Raw genomic sequence first — 15,411 nt, 5'->3', positions numbered from 1 at the left:
CCCCCCTTATTATCTAATTATCACAAACAGACCTCAAAATAAAAAAAATAAAAATCAATTACATCATCTTCTTCCTCCCTCGTTAATTTCTTATTTTTTTCTTCTTTCTTTCTCTTTCCTCTCTATTCTCTTTGTTAATTTCTCCCTCTAAAATCAATTGAATAAACAATACTTCATTTTACAGTGTCTCCGGCCGGAGACATCAAACTAATTGGCCTCAATTATCCGGAAGAAAACAAAAATTCAGATTTCAGAATTAACTAGTTTTTTAGCAAATAATTCCTGTTGGCCCTTTTTCGAAAAAAAAAAAACAAAAATTCAGATTTCAGAATCAATTCATTTTCTTGGTTCAAGTTTGACGATGATCGCTTAATCGTTGTTGATACTCTGGGTAGAGTTTGCTCCATTCATCGCCATGGATTATGTGAAGGCAGAAGAAGAAGAATCACTTGATCTCAAAAAAGCTTTAGAGAAGTGTTTGGAGGGAAACAAAGGAAACCGTACCAAATGCCAGTCCAAGCTCGATTCTTTACATTCCAATTCTTCCTCTTCATCATCGGCTTTCGTTGTCTTTTTCGCATTCTACTCTTCCTAGAAAACCTCTATATCCTTCGCCCAGAAGTGGTTCATTGACTGATGTCTGAACTGAAGAAATTAATCCCAATTTGGTAACCTAATTTCACTAGCAGCTCTATAATGATTTTGAATTGAATTTTGATGAATTAGTTGTAATTTGATGACGTTTGGCTAGAAATTTGATGGATTCAATTTGTTGTTGTTGAGTATGGTTAAATTTTTAGAGAGAGAAATTAACAAAAAGAGAGAAAAAAAAAGAAAAATAAAAAATTAAAGAGAGATGGAGAAGATGGTGTAATTGATTTTTATTTTTTATTTTGGGGTTTATTTGTGATAATTAGATAATAAGGAGGTTAATTTATAAAATAAATAAATATAGGGACCAAATTAACTCTTTTTTCCTTTGACTTTTAACACCGTTAGTCAATTTGGTATGTGTTTGCTAACGGAATGAACCTCAAGGTACCATTTTGTAAAATTTTAAACCACAAGGTTGCAATCGAAAACAGATGTAACCACAAAGTTTATTTTTGTACTTTTCCCTAAAATTTTAGAGGGTCAATAGAAAAATTTATGAAAAAAATTGAAGAAAATATTTTATCTTTTTTAAAAGAGTAAAATGTTTTTCTAAATTTTTAGAACCTTATTCAATTCTTTTCACCCATTTGAATATAGTAGCTACGTACTGCTTCTTGTTGACATAAAAAAAATTCATTACCTAATATTTTTTAATATGAAAACTAATTCCCCCACACCATATTTTCTCTTCCTTCATGGCTCATTCTATGGATGACTGGTTCTCTGATGGTATTAGTGGAAAGTTACTGTCTTACATGGAGCATGATGACATTTTCTTTGCCATTATCTGTCACCAAGTTTGGAAGTGGAGAAACGAGGAGATTTTTAGTAATAAAGCTGTGTTTATGCCAAACTTAGCTGAGTTCTTCTCGAAAAAAACTCTCCTCTATTATTGATAGTTTTAAAGGAGAGTCCATTGCCAAATCTTCCCAGATTAGTGATGTCCACCTCGTGAGTTGGAGCAGGCCGAGAAAGGGGTTGTGAAGCTGAATACTGATGGCTCCTGCCTCAGCAATGGTAAGATTGCTGCCGGAGGTGTTCTTAGAGATGCGGGGGGCGCCTGGCTTTCTGGGTTCACCCAGAATTTGGGGGTGGGATCTTCCTTCTCAGCGGAGCTCTGGGGCATTCTCACTGGTATCAAACTTGCTAAAAGGCTGGGTGTTAAGAGGCTTTCGGTGGAGTCTGATAACATGGAGGCCATCAAAATGATTTCTGAAAATCATATTATGGGTCTTAATAGCCGCAATCTTATCAAAGTGATTAAAAGGCTTTGCTCCTCCTTTGAGATCTTAGAGTTCAGTCACATTTTCAGAGAGCAGAACCGTGTCGCGGATCGCTTGGCGGCGGCAGGTCATGAGGGGATGTTAGGTGTTACTACCCTTACGGTTTCCCCTGTCTTTCTTTCTCCTCTTCTTTTAGAGGATAGGATTGGGGTTAGCTTCCCTGGACTAATCCCAAGGTAGTTGTTTTCTGTTTGTTTTTCCTTTCCTTTTTCTACAAAAAAAAAAAAAAAAAAAGTAGTGTAATAGATAAAAAAAAGTTTGAGTAGCGAAACCCTAATAGGTAAGAAACTCTCACATTTTTCATTTAGGTATTTTTCATTTAGATTTTTAGGATTTTTTTATGACTTTTAGCTAGAACATAAGCTAATTAATTAATTATTTATTTTTCTTAATAATTTTTTTGATCTAATATGGTAGGTTTAACAGTTTTTTCTTTAGGTATAATTTTTTTTATTCTTCCTCCTTATATTAGTGGTTGTGGTATGTCTCGTTATATGAGTGGTTATTGTGTGCTTTCCTATATGATTGTTATCATGTTTTCCTTCATAGAAAAAAAAATAAGAGTTTTGTCTGTTATCACATATATCTGACTCGCTGAAAAATTATGAAATTATTCGCGGAAAAAAGATTCGGAAGTCGATTATGAGTGGAGTGTATTTCTTGTTATTGTACCAAAAACAATTTCTGTTTGTCTACAATTACTCTCCTACGATCTATGATACTGAAGATACAGATTCAAACTTCTGTAATTACTTTTGCATTGTAAATACTTATACAGAAATTTGTTATTTTTTTCATGAACGAAACAATTATTTTTCTTTTAAAAAATTATTAAAAAAATAAAAGATAGGTAAATTATTTATAAACAAAGTATCAATCAGAGAAACTGAATTTCGTCCATACATAAGTATATACACGCTATTGTTGTATAAATAAACATTTACGAGTTGAATATCTGTTTGTCAGTAGTGGCGAAGCCATGGCTCATACATCGAGGGGCTCCACTGTAGGTAGAATTTTTTTTTTTCAAGAATTTGATTTCTACTGAAAATGTGTATTTATATACAAAAGTTGTTCTGGATTTTTTTTGTATGTTCACTATTCACTAGCAATTGTTTGAGATAAAATCTAAAAATACCTAAATTAATAGGATTTTATTTGATTTATTTTATCGCAGTTATTTATAATGAGATTATTAGTTTAATTTATAGTTTAATTTTATCACATTTAGTTATAATACGATTTTATTTAGTTAAATTCAAAACCCCCTAAATATCATAATATCAATTCAGTTAATAATCCCCAACATAATAAATAAATCATAATTTAAATTAAAGTAAATAGAAAAATCTAAATTATACCCTAAATTAATTATAATTACTAAAAAAATCTCTATTCAAACAACATATTTATAATCTCCTATAAATTAGAAATCTTACAAAACAAATTCCACTTTAATAATTTTTAATTTAGAAATCATAAAATTAAACCTTGAAATAAAATAAACAATGAAATAAAACTTACATTAAAATTGAAGTTGAATGAGAATAAAAAATAGCTGGACAATTGAAATTTTAAAAAAAGTATGGAATAATTTAAAAAATTTCTCCAAATCCCCCTTTTCTTTCCTAACCTTCCTTAACCTTTCTCCTTTTTGGGTGAAAGAGAAAGAAAAATGGAAAAAGAAATTAAAAATGAAAAGAGGGGCAAAATTAACCTTTCCATCTTTATTTTTTTTTTTAAGTTAACTTACACAAAAATAAAAGGACAAAACAATGTCATTTTATATAGGTTAACTTAAAAAAAAAAAAAAAAGAGTTTTCTTCTTCCAGCCGTTATGGCTGGAGGAGCTCCTCGCCTACTGATTCCGTTCCTGTTTATCATGTTTGAAATTCGATTCTCCACTCTATTAAAATTTAATCTAGATGATCTTTAAATTCCATCAAAACCTGCTCTTACTTAAACTTTTTATCATTAAAATAAAAATGATTTATTTTTCGTATTTCAGTTGAAGTTTGATAGAGGCCGTAAGGTGATCGCAGCTTGAATCATCCAAAGGTGGTGGTGGTGCCAATATCTTAGCGCTTATTTTATATTATCATTTGAATAAAAAAAGAAATATCCAATTAATTCGGACCAATTGTATAAATTAAATTAGAGACAGACAGATATGGCAACTCTTCAAATCAGTAAAAATTGAAATATTGAAGACTTTACTGCTTTCAAGCTGTACTTGACTACTTGTTGCTTTTGTAATATTCCAATCCAAACCTAACGATTCAAATATTTTGATTGCTTTTAAATTCCCATTAAAAGCAAAAAGCTTTCTTCTCAGATGAGATACGCCTGAGAAGGAAACACAAAATTCACAGTTGCTATAGAACAAGGAGAACAAGAGATGGTGGTGAGGAAAGTTGGGAAATACGAGATAGGAAGGACAATCGGCGAAGGAACTTTCGCCAAGGTCAAGTTCGCTCAGAACACCGAGACCGGCGAGAGTGTCGCCATGAAAGTGCTCGATCGCAGCACCATCATCAAACACAAGATGGTCGAACAGGTACTGTAGGTTTCTCAAGTTATCTCAATCTTCACAAAAACGTTTTAGTTCTCCTGGTTCCAAAATTCCTTCATAAATTGATTGCTTTTAAACCAAGAAAATTAGCTTCTGCTGCAAAGACTTTTACTCGGGTGTTCCCGTTGTCTTTGAGAAATACGAGCTTTTTGCCTGCAACCTGCTAATTAGAACGGTTGGTTCTCCCAGCCATTTTAGGAACAGACAAAATTGGTGCGTCAGACTTCACAAGTTTAGGATCAGATTCGGAAGAATGTTTGTGTTAAATACTTCAATTTGATTAGGTTACTCTGACTGGTGGTAGTAGCTCTTTCATTTTTTGGCTGTGATCTATATTTTTATGTTCCTATATAGTTGGAATTGGAGTTAAGCTCTAGTCACTATACAGCTTGCTCCGCCACTATTCCTTTCTTAAAATGTCTCCATTTTGTTTGTAGATCAAGAGAGAGATATCCATAATGAAGATTGTCAGACATCCTTATGTTGTCCGATTGCACGAGGCATGTGATTTATTTCAAATTTCTTTTTGGGGCATAAGTCATTCAGTACTCTATATAATGTTATTACTGGTTTTGCTTCATCCTGACTTTTACTATTTTTATGTTAGGTGTTAGCCAGTCGCACTAAGATTTATATAATCTTGGAGTTCATTACAGGGGGTGAATTGTTTGATAAAATAGTGAGTAATTTGATTCATATCTGGACTTTCATTACTTGATTTCATATAGTTCTCTCTAAAATGAGCATAAGTAAACGTTTCTTGTTTATCTTGTAAAATCAGGTGCACCATGGGCGTTTAAGTGAATCTGAAGCTAGGAGATACTTTCAACAGCTTATTGATGGCGTGGACTATTGCCACAGCAAAGGAGTCTACCACAGAGACTTGAAGGTGCTGTTTGGTAAACATCTGAAGGAGTTAGTTCAGCTTCTGCTCCATTTATAACTAAAGCTTTTTGCATTCCTTTTACAGCCTGAAAATCTTTTGCTTGATTCACAAGGAAATTTGAAAATTTCAGATTTTGGTCTTAGTGCATCACCTGAAGAAGTAAGATTTTCAATCCTTTATTATACTTATGCATTGTTATTATAGTGGGGGAAATAATAGTTTATTCATACTTGATGATGCTTATGCAAGGGAGTTAGCCTGCTCCGAACAACATGTGGAACTCCCAACTATGTAGCACCTGAGGTGAGTGTAAGAGTGCTCTGGCCTGTGTTGAGTGAAAACCGAGTTTCACTTGTTTTTCTCTAAGTTTCCAGTGCTTGCTTTAGGTACTCAGTCACAAGGGTTATGATGGTGCTGTGGCAGATGTCTGGTCCTGTGGCGTCATCCTTTATGTTTTGATGGCAGGATATCTTCCGTTTGATGAATTAGATCTCACCACGTTATACAGTAAGGCATGAACTTATATCACATACACTGATACTGTGTTGTGCAGAAATGATTTTTTGGGTTTTAATCCTATAAGCCAACTCACTTGACCTTGAGGGTCAGAGCAAAAAGAATCACTTGGAACGTAATATAGTGAAAGCAGTGATGAAGTGGTCAAGAAACTAACGGATATACATAAAAAATGAAAATTTTGTAACTACTGAAATATTGTTAGGTTCTTCCTTCAGTAGATGCGAGGCATGTCTCAGTTGTCCGAACTTGGGACCACATATCTGTTCACTCAAGCACTTTCTTTCTGCATCTAGCTTACACTAACTGCTGCTTTGGATATCAGTATCTATTTAACAGTTTATTTAATGTAATTTCTTAAAATTTCATCTACAGATTGAGAAGGCGGACTTTTCTTGCCCTTCATGGTTTCCAGTCGGAGCAAAATCTCTTATTCTTCACATATTGGATCCAAATCCTGCAACTGTAAGAATCTGTGCAAGAAGGCACTGGTCCTATTCGTGGATTACATTGAAAATGACATGATTGGAGAGACTAAACATAATGTGATTTGAGTTCTCATGAAAAATACATATAGCCTAGGAAGCACTGACACTTCTAGGAGGTTAACATACAAGTGTTGGACACTCTGACACTCCGGGGACACGCATCCTACACTGTCCTCTCTTTTCTTTTATTTTTTAATACTGGGACACTTCGGGGACACGACTTCTAACTTAAGTAGAATATGGGTTTTTTTAAATAATTTTACAAAAAAGGGGGGTTATATATAAAAAAACAAATAAAATAGAACCCTCGTATACAAAAAATCTAAATCTAAAGAAAAGAATATAGAAGCTGCCCCTTTTTATTTTATGTAGTTTAAATAGTTTGAAGTATTAAATGTTTCTTTTTGATGAATTAATGACTTATTATGGATGCATATATATTTGGCGTGTACCTGCTGTACCCGTGTCTCATATATTATTTTAAAATGCCGTCTGCCGCACCTGTAACTGCACCCGTACCCGTGTCTGTGCTTCCTAGCATATAGCGAAGGTATATGTTTTGTTAGGAGAATTTGTAAAAATACCCAATAAACTTGATTTATTTACTCCCAATGATTAGTTGAAATATGAACTCATTTTCTAAGTGGACGAAATGGAAGAATTATATATAACAATAATACAATTGGAGTGCACAAGATCGCTTATTAGTCATACCCAGATATGACTAGAGGAATGCATGTGTATTCCTGTCATCAAATGTTTTTGCATTATTATGTAGTGAAGTGTCTTCCCAAATCTTATGTTATGTTTATTTTGTGCATAGTGTTACTAACTGGAGCCTGTAATCTGTTAAACTGGTAAATGGTTCAGTGATTCTACTCTGTATATATATATATATAATATATATCACTGTTTTTAAGTCAGAATTGGTTTCCTTGCTTTTGGTTGTTTCTGAGATGCCCCTCTCTCTATCTCTCTCCATGCAGCGAATAACCATTGAGCAGATAAGGAATGATGAGTGGTTTAAGAAAAATTATGCTCCTGCCAGACTTATTGAATATGAAGATGTAAACCTGGATGATGTGGATGCAGCTTTTAATGATCCCGAGGTTGGTTAAGTACCGACAATAAAAGGCTTAAAGCATTTTAAGGCGTACTTCTGTTCTTTAATCCTTCGCTAGTGCTTGATTAGTTGATTTTGGAAGATTAATATGTTGCTATTGACCATTTCCTTAAAAAGTTTTATGTTGAGAAAACAATTCAGTTATGTTATGTCTGATTAGGAGAATTAAACCAAAACAAGTGCTTCATGGCTAAGTTTCAAATTTTCTTTATTCTGAATGAATCCTTTTGGTCTTTTCTTAGTCATGTTCTAATAATCTGAGTTTTATAGTTAAGAGAGGGTTCCATCTCTAGTTGAATTAAACCAAAACAAGTGCTTCATGGCTAAGTTTCAAATTTTCTTTATTCTGAATGAATCCTTTTGGTCTTTTCTTAGTCATGTTCTAATAATCTGAGTTTTATAGTTAAGAGAGGGTTCCATCTCTAGTTGAATGTCGTAACATCCTTACTATATACCTTCGCATAAATGTCTTATATACTTTTCATTCTACTCTCCTATTAGCATTATTGATAAGATGGCTCTGCAGGAAGAGAAGGCCGATGAACAGTCAGGGAATGAGGATACAGGTCCACTGATGCTTAATGCATTTGACTTGATAATTTTATCTCAAGGCTTGAACCTTGCAACGCTATTTGACCGCGGGAAGGTATGGATTGTCTAGAATATTATCTCCTGAAAAATTTTTCATTCACATCTTGAATTTGAGGTGAAGATAGAATAAACAACCAGTTTCTGATCACCATAAACTTCACAAATATGTTTTGAATTCTAGTTGCCATTGCTTAGGCTTGCAAGTGGGATGCCTGACTTTTTTACTCTTAACAGGACTCTGTGAAGCATCAAACACGTTTTATCTCGCGAAAGCCAGCAAATGTTGTGTTGTCAAGCATGGAAGTTGTTGCACAATCAATGGGTTTTAAGACACATATTCGTAATTATAAGGTAGACTTGGAATTTAGTATGCTATGATGTGCTTCTGCTTTATTGATTTCATTGTTAAAATATTAGTCGGCTTAGTAGACTTATATTTTTCATTACTGTAATTTCAATTCTATTTTTTATTTTCTTTCAATTGGTTATGCATCTGAGTATCAATATGAACAGAAGTTAAGTTGCCCAGTGATATGGTTATGTGTATTCATTTTGTAGATGAGAGTGGAAGGTCTTTGCGCTAACAAGACAGCTCATTTCTCAGTTATTCTAGAAGTAGGCTGACTTTCTCCCAACTCTGTACTAGAATTTCAGTTGCTCTGAGTCTGATCGTACCCTTCTGTTTTGATCTTTTTGGTGAAGGTGTTTGAAGTTGCTCCCTCATTTCTAATGGTAGACATTCAGAACGCAGCTGGAGATGCTGCAGATTACCTCAAGGTCGGTTGGGCTGTTTTGATTAATCTTCTTCATTTGCCTCCTATGAATGTTGAGGTTTGTAATTATTAATGGGAAGTTTGTTGGATGCAGTTTTACAAGAACTTCTGTAGCAAACTTGAGGATATAATCTGGAAGCCACCTAATGAATCAAGCAAATCTAGAATCTCAAAGTCAAAGAGCAAAAAGCGTTGAATTGTTGTATTCATGTGCAAACACGAGTGTACAAATAAAACACTTTACCCTGGTTACGGTTCATATACACACACTTGTTGGAAGGAAACAAAGAAACTAATATATATGATTAAACCAAAATTTCACAAAAAATCTGCACATGAACAGCGTCCATGAGCGAATTTATGAAGGTGCCTGCTATCTCTTATGATGAATTCTCTACTGCATAATAAAGACAAGACTTTAACAAAATCATGGCAATTCCTGCACATACTAACAGTCTTTGTTATCCGAATTGGTACATCCTTCTTTGCATTCAACAACCCAAATGCAATTGCCAGTCTCTCACTATGGTAAATAACACAAGGGAATGTTTTCTCATCATCATCCTCTTCCTCATAATCAACAATTGCCTCTGTATTCTTTGGCAGTTCGTATCCAAGATGTTTTGCTTTATCATGCAGTTCCTCCAACAACATATGCATCTCTGTATTTTGGCCATGTAACTGCCTCTTGGTTTTAAACGAATGAACCTTGTCCTTTATGTTAATCCAGCTCCAGTCTTTCAGCTTTCCGATTTTTTCCTCTTTCATCAATTTTCGCACTCTCGAAACATCTTCCCACCTCTCTGCTGAGATATACATATTCAACAGCTTCACATAAGTCTCGACATCATTTGGCTTCATTTTCAGCAACTGCTCAGCAGCATAGAATCCTAGTTCTTGCTTCCCGTGAAGTCTACATCCTACAATCAAGACTGACCATATGAGCTCATTTGGCTCAAAATCCATTTTTTTTATGACGTCGAAAGCTTCATCTAGCCGACCCAATTTGACAAACATAGAAATCAGGCACCCGTAATGGTCCATCACTGGCTTAATTCTGTATTCCTTCTGCATAATTTCAAAGTACGCAAGTGCTTCATCAACCATTCCAGCATTGCAACAAGCAGCCAGAACACCAACAAAAGTAACCTGGTTCGGTCTAAATCCTGCTAGCCTCATATCCTCAAAAAGTTCAAGCGCTCTCTGAGACTGACCGTGCTGTGCAAATGTTGTTATCATCGAAGTCCATGAAATCAAAGTTCTTTTCGACATCTCGACAAACGCTCTACTTGCTCCCTGAATGTTTCCGCACTTACCATACATATTTACTAGTGCAGTTCCCACAACCACATCTGATAAAAAACCAGACTTAACTGTATGCGCATGAAATTGTTCCCCTTGTTCTAAGGCCAACAGCCTACTACATACAGTGAACATACTAGACAAGGTGAATAAATCAGGCTTCATGTCTGTTCTATTCAATTTCAGAAAAATTCTAAGTGCTTCCGTTCCACTTTGATGTACCGAAAAGTCATCCTTTGCCAGATCCATTGCCTGGGCATAGCCTGCAATCATTGCATTCCATGTAACCAAGTTAGTAGATTCCATCTTATTAAATAACTTGTGTGCCTCGTCTATGCATCCACATTTGAGGTACAAATACATGACAGAATTCATAATTCGCTGGTTCGATTGATAGCCGAGTTTAATGCTGAGTGAATGGACTTGTCTCCCCAAACCTAAAGCCAGCATCACACAGCACAAACTCAAAACTGTAGTCAATGTGAACTCATTAGGCTCAATATCTTGAAGAAGCATCTCAACAAAGAATCTCAAACCCATTGATGCTTCGCTATTTTCACCACAAGCTGAGATAACTGCAGACCATGAAATAACATTCTTTTCTTGAATGCTTCGGAAGACTAGTAGAGCAGATTCCAAGCTGCTGAATTTGGAGTATAAGCTACAAAGAGCATTTCCAATGCTGGAGTCATAGTCATTTTTGTACTTGAAAATGAAGGCATGCAATTGTTTTGCTAGTTGAATAGAGTTCAAAGAAGAACACGCGTTTAAAACAACTCCTAGGGTGAAAGTTGAAGGAAAACTCCCAGCTTCCAACATATTTATAAAAACTTGAATGGCTAAATCTGGTTGTGAGTTATGAATATAACCTGTCATAAGAGCTGTCCAAACAACAACATTTCGTCTAGGCAATTCGTCGAAAACTTTTCTAGCAATTCCCATGGATCCACATTTTGCATAAACATTTACAAGATATGATATCAAAGCGAACTCTTTATGGGTTCCTGTTTTGACCATGTGGGCATGAATAAGTTGGGCATCTGAAACCGAATTCTTGTATATGCATTCTCGTAACAGAGGAACATAACAAGAAGAGTCAAACTTGGTTTGGTCTTTAATCAAACAAAGAGCTTCTTCGAAATCCATAGCCCTAATTGGTTCTAAGCTTCCATCCAATTGGGTAGTATTTACAGCACTTCTCTGATATGAAATGCTCGGGCTCTGAGATTATCATATCAGCAACAAATTAGAAATCAAAGGAAGAAGCTGTAATTGTTTTTGATTAAATAAATGAAAAGGGTAAAGAAACAACAGATTTGACATCTGTATTCTGCATATCATATTGTAATGAAATCATGTTCCAAGAAACAGAGAAAGAAGAACGATGTACCTTGTCCGTAGGGGGATGTTTTTTGAGTTGAGGTTCAAGCTTGAGAGTTGCAGAGAGAGTAACCGAAGGCAAAGCAGCCATGAAAGGGAGAGAAGAAGGGAGTCTCCGAGTTCTATCGTATCCAGTTGGATGAGATTTCACAAATCCAAATGGGATAAGAATTATGGAGGGAATACAAGGGCTCTTTTGCTTTGCTTTTACTTTTACTTTTACTTTTAGTACGTTGCTCAGCCCTTCTCTTTTGATATTTACTACTATTGTGCGCTGGTGATAAATTTTTTTTTTTTTTTTTTTATATAAATTTAACATTTTAATATTTTTTATATTTTATATCATTTATAAATATTTTATTTTAAAATAATTTAAATTTGTAAATGGTAAATAATTAATAAACATATCTTTAAGATACTTTGGATAAAGCCAATACGAAGTGTGCCACGTGGAAAGCTAAGACTCTTTCTCTCGTTGGTCGCCTCACGTTAATTCAATCAGTTAATTGTACAGCTCCCAATCACATTATGCTGGCTTGTCAGCTTTCGGATCCTGTGCTTAATGATCTTGATAAGATTAACCGTAGGTTCCTGTGGGGGGAAGCTGCGGAGGGAAGAAAGATCCATCTAGTGCCTTGGGGTGAGGTTTGTCAGCCGAAAGATTCTGGTGGTCTGGGCATTAGGAAAGCTAAGGACAATAATAAAGTTTTATTAATGAAACTCCTTTGGCGTATGTGGCAATGCCCCTCCTCTCTTTGGGTTCGCCTTCTTTGTGGTAAGTATCGGAAAGACAAAATCTTCGGGGGCCCAAAGGAGAGAGTTGTCAATTGTTCCTTCCTCTGGAAAGGGCTTAGTGCCGTGTTTGCAGAGTTCTGCTTGGGAGTTGGTCTGGAGGTGGGTAATGGTAAGACCATTAGTTTCTGGTTTGACACCTGGATTGGGGATAAACCGTTAGTAGATGTGAGTAACTCCCCCCCGCCTAGTGATATCCGTAACTGGAGGATTGCCGATGTGGTGGACTCTGAGGGGGACTGGATCTGGTCAAAGTTTGATACCTTCTTTAGCCTGGAGACTCTCCTTAGAATTCGGGGAGTGAAGGTTAGTAATCAAGAGGAAGACATGGATAGGCATTGTTGGACACTAACTAATAATGGAGTTTATTCTTGCAAATCTGTCTTTGAAGCTTTTGCCCTCAACAGGTCTGATCCTCCCTCGGATGTTTGGAAGTCCATTTGGGCCCTCAAAGTCCCTTACCGTATTAGGAGTTTCCTGTGGTTGGGAGTTAAGGACATGTTGCTTACTAATTCGAATAGGCACAGGCGGCATTTGGCGGGCTCAGGAGCTTGCAGTAGATGCAGAGGCTATGATGAGACCTTATGCCATGCTCTTAGGGATTGCTCTAAGAGTAAAGAGGTTTGGAAGAAAATTCTTCCACACCATATTCTCTCTTCCTTCATGGCCCACTCTGTTAATGACTGGTTCTTTGATGGTATTAGTGGAAAATTACTGGCTTACATGGAGCATGGTGACATTTTCTTTACTATCATCTGTCACCAAATTTGGAAGTGGAGAAACGAGGAGATTTTTGGTAATAAAACTGTGTTTATTCCAAACTTTGCTGAGTTCTTCTCGAAAAAACTTTCCTCTATTATTGAGAGTTTCAAAGGGGATTCCCTTGCCAGGTCTACCCAGATTAGTGACGTCCATCTCGTGGGATGGAGCAGGCCGAGAGATGGGGTTGTGAAGTTGAATACTGATGGCTCTTGCCTCATCGATGGTAAGATTGCTGCCGGAGGTGTTCTTAGAGATGCGGGAGGCGCCTGGCTTTCTGGGTTCACCCAGAATTTGGGGTTGGGCTCTTCGTTCTCTGCGGAGCTCTGGGGTATTCTCTCTGGTATCAAGTTTGCTAAAAGACTGGGCGTTAAGAGACTATCTGTGGAGTCTGATAACATGGAGGCCATCAAAATGATTTCTGATAATCATGCTATGCGTCTTAATAGCCGCAACCTTATCAAAGCTATTAAAAGGCTTTGCTCTTCCTTTGAGATCTTAGAGTTCAGTCACATTTTCAAAGAGCAGAACCGAGTTGCGGATCGCTTGGCTGCGGCGGGCCATGAGGGGATGTTAGGTGTTACTACCCTTTCTGATCCCCCTATCTTTCTCTCTTCTCTTCTTTTAGAGGATAGGATTGGGGTTAGCTTTCCTAGGCTAATCTCAGGTTAGTTGTTCTTTGTTTGTTTTTTCTTCCTTTCCTGTTTCTACCAAAAAAAAAACATATCTTTATAATTGTTTGATAATAGTGTTTGGAAGTTGTTTAAGTTCTAATTTATTGTCCATGTTGACATGTTTGCAAGAGTCATTCATTTCCGTTTTTGTAACAATATTTTTTCTATATAGTCTTGCAATTTAAAAATATTTATTACACTTTACAATGATGTTTACTTGTCTAGAAAAAATTAAATGACCTTAAACTTTAAAGGGTACTATGTTAATCCATAAACTTGTTTAAAGAGTTCAATATAAATACTTAATATGCCAATTAAAAACTTGAAATGGAAGGTGAAAATCATCAAATAAAAACTTGTCATGTCTATATCACTTTCCTTCTCTTATCTTTCATCACCATTAACGCCTACTTTCAATATATTAACCATCAAAGATTTATTAATTTTAATAGAAGAAAAGAAAAACAGAAGAACACAAAAAGGTATTCTCATATTTGCTACAACTTTACTTGATCCAAAAAATAGAAATGACAAACAAGAAATGATCCAACAAATCCAAAATCGTAACAATGTACAAATGCAATCAATCATCCAAGAATTAGAATATCATGAGTACAAATTTATTAGAATGAAGTTAATGTAGGAGAAGAAAAATAAGACCGACCCTCAATAGCAAAAGTGTGTTCTTCTCCTCATCCACTTCCATTATCTCCACTGTCGGCTGGAAATCCACTACTTCATCGCGTTATTTTCCATGTAATCAGCCAAATATAATTACCCCACCGGTATAGCTACCTTACCATTTTCGAGAAAAAGAAGAAGATTAAGTCGATTACATCTGTTAATAGGGATTCCCTAAATTCATCAAGCGATGAAGAAACGACAAAGTCAGAGAATGAAGAGTAACACAAAAGTGAATTAGTAATTAATAATGAAACAATAGTTTGGAAAGATTTAGAAGATGAATATTTCAATTTGTATATGAAACATGAGATGTTATTTTTTATATTCAAGGTTTTGAATTGATGAAATTGTTTGATGGAATCAGTATAAGCTAGGGGTGGGCAAAAAAACCGGTCAAACCGGTAACCGAACCGAAAATCGATAATCCGAACCGGAAAAAGCAATTAACTGAACCGGTGGTTTTCTTAATGGTTAAAAATATATAGGTATCGGTTTCGGTTTCGGTTTCGGATTCGGATTAGAGTTTCAAAAACCGCGGTTAACGGTTAACTGAACCGTTTAATAAATATAAATTTTTTTAACAAAAATAATATATAATTATATAACATATATTATATAACATAGATTATAAGATTACAAAAAAGACTTTAACATAGATTATAACATATATTAATATAAATATACAATATAGATTATACTTAAATGTAAACTTGATGGATTGATATTGTAATAAGTACTTTGACGAAATATTATTTACATTTCTTTATGTTTTAAATGTAAACTTGATGGATTGTTTTTTAGTTTGGTTCTTATGTTTGAATTCTGAACTTTTATATGAATTCGTTTCGTTTGAATTTTTGAAATTATTTGTATTTTAATATTGTTTAAAAATTTAGGTTTGGGTAAAAATTATGGTTAACTGGTAGGAATTGGT

At 35.1% G+C, this 15,411-nt stretch overlaps 2 protein-coding genes across 2 annotated transcripts; one reads left to right on the top strand and one right to left on the bottom strand.

Moving 5' to 3' along the window:
* Nucleotides 1-4,140: 4,140 nt before the first annotated feature.
* LOC136234792 (CBL-interacting serine/threonine-protein kinase 8) lies at nucleotides 4,141-9,214 on the top strand. The gene is made up of 14 exons (XM_066024264.1): nucleotides 4,141-4,494; nucleotides 4,947-5,009; nucleotides 5,117-5,188; nucleotides 5,291-5,398; nucleotides 5,480-5,554; nucleotides 5,645-5,698; nucleotides 5,782-5,907; nucleotides 6,287-6,376; nucleotides 7,386-7,508; nucleotides 8,049-8,168; nucleotides 8,348-8,464; nucleotides 8,672-8,728; nucleotides 8,816-8,890; nucleotides 8,981-9,214. The coding sequence occupies exons 1-14, from the start codon at nucleotides 4,336-4,338 to the stop codon at nucleotides 9,080-9,082; spliced, it is 1,341 nt and encodes a 446-aa protein (XP_065880336.1). The 5' UTR covers nucleotides 4,141-4,335; the 3' UTR covers nucleotides 9,083-9,214.
* Nucleotides 9,068-11,726, bottom strand: LOC136234791 (pentatricopeptide repeat-containing protein At3g12770-like). The gene is made up of 2 exons (XM_066024263.1): nucleotides 11,579-11,726; nucleotides 9,068-11,409 (listed from the first exon to the last, which is right to left on the bottom strand). The coding sequence occupies exons 1-2, from the start codon at nucleotides 11,657-11,659 to the stop codon at nucleotides 9,205-9,207; spliced, it is 2,286 nt and encodes a 761-aa protein (XP_065880335.1). The 5' UTR covers nucleotides 11,660-11,726; the 3' UTR covers nucleotides 9,068-9,204.
* Between the last annotated feature and the right edge of the window lie 3,685 nt (nucleotides 11,727-15,411).

This window comes from Euphorbia lathyris, chromosome 7 (assembly GCF_963576675.1).
Source record: "Euphorbia lathyris chromosome 7, ddEupLath1.1, whole genome shotgun sequence".
Taxonomy (NCBI): domain Eukaryota; kingdom Viridiplantae; phylum Streptophyta; class Magnoliopsida; order Malpighiales; family Euphorbiaceae; genus Euphorbia; species Euphorbia lathyris.
This window is presented reverse-complemented; position numbering and strand designations above follow the sequence as displayed.

Bases quoted from the DNA above. Each gene is read 5' to 3' on its own strand.
- LOC136234792 (XM_066024264.1), top strand. From the start codon at position 4,336: ATGGTGGTGAGGAAAGTTGGGAAATACGAGATAGGAAGGACAATCGGC. The intron at 5,399-5,479 runs GTGCTGTTTGGT...TTCCTTTTACAG, and splicing joins TCTACCACAGAGACTTGAAG to CCTGAAAATCTTTTGCTTGA. The intron at 5,555-5,644 runs GTAAGATTTTCA...TGCTTATGCAAG, and splicing joins TTAGTGCATCACCTGAAGAA to GGAGTTAGCCTGCTCCGAAC.
- LOC136234791 (XM_066024263.1), bottom strand. From the start codon at position 11,659: ATGGCTGCTTTGCCTTCGGTTACTCTCTCTGCAACTCTCAAGCTTGAA. The intron at 11,410-11,578 runs GTACATCGTTCT...TGATAATCTCAG, and splicing joins AACATCCCCCTACGGACAAG to AGCCCGAGCATTTCATATCA.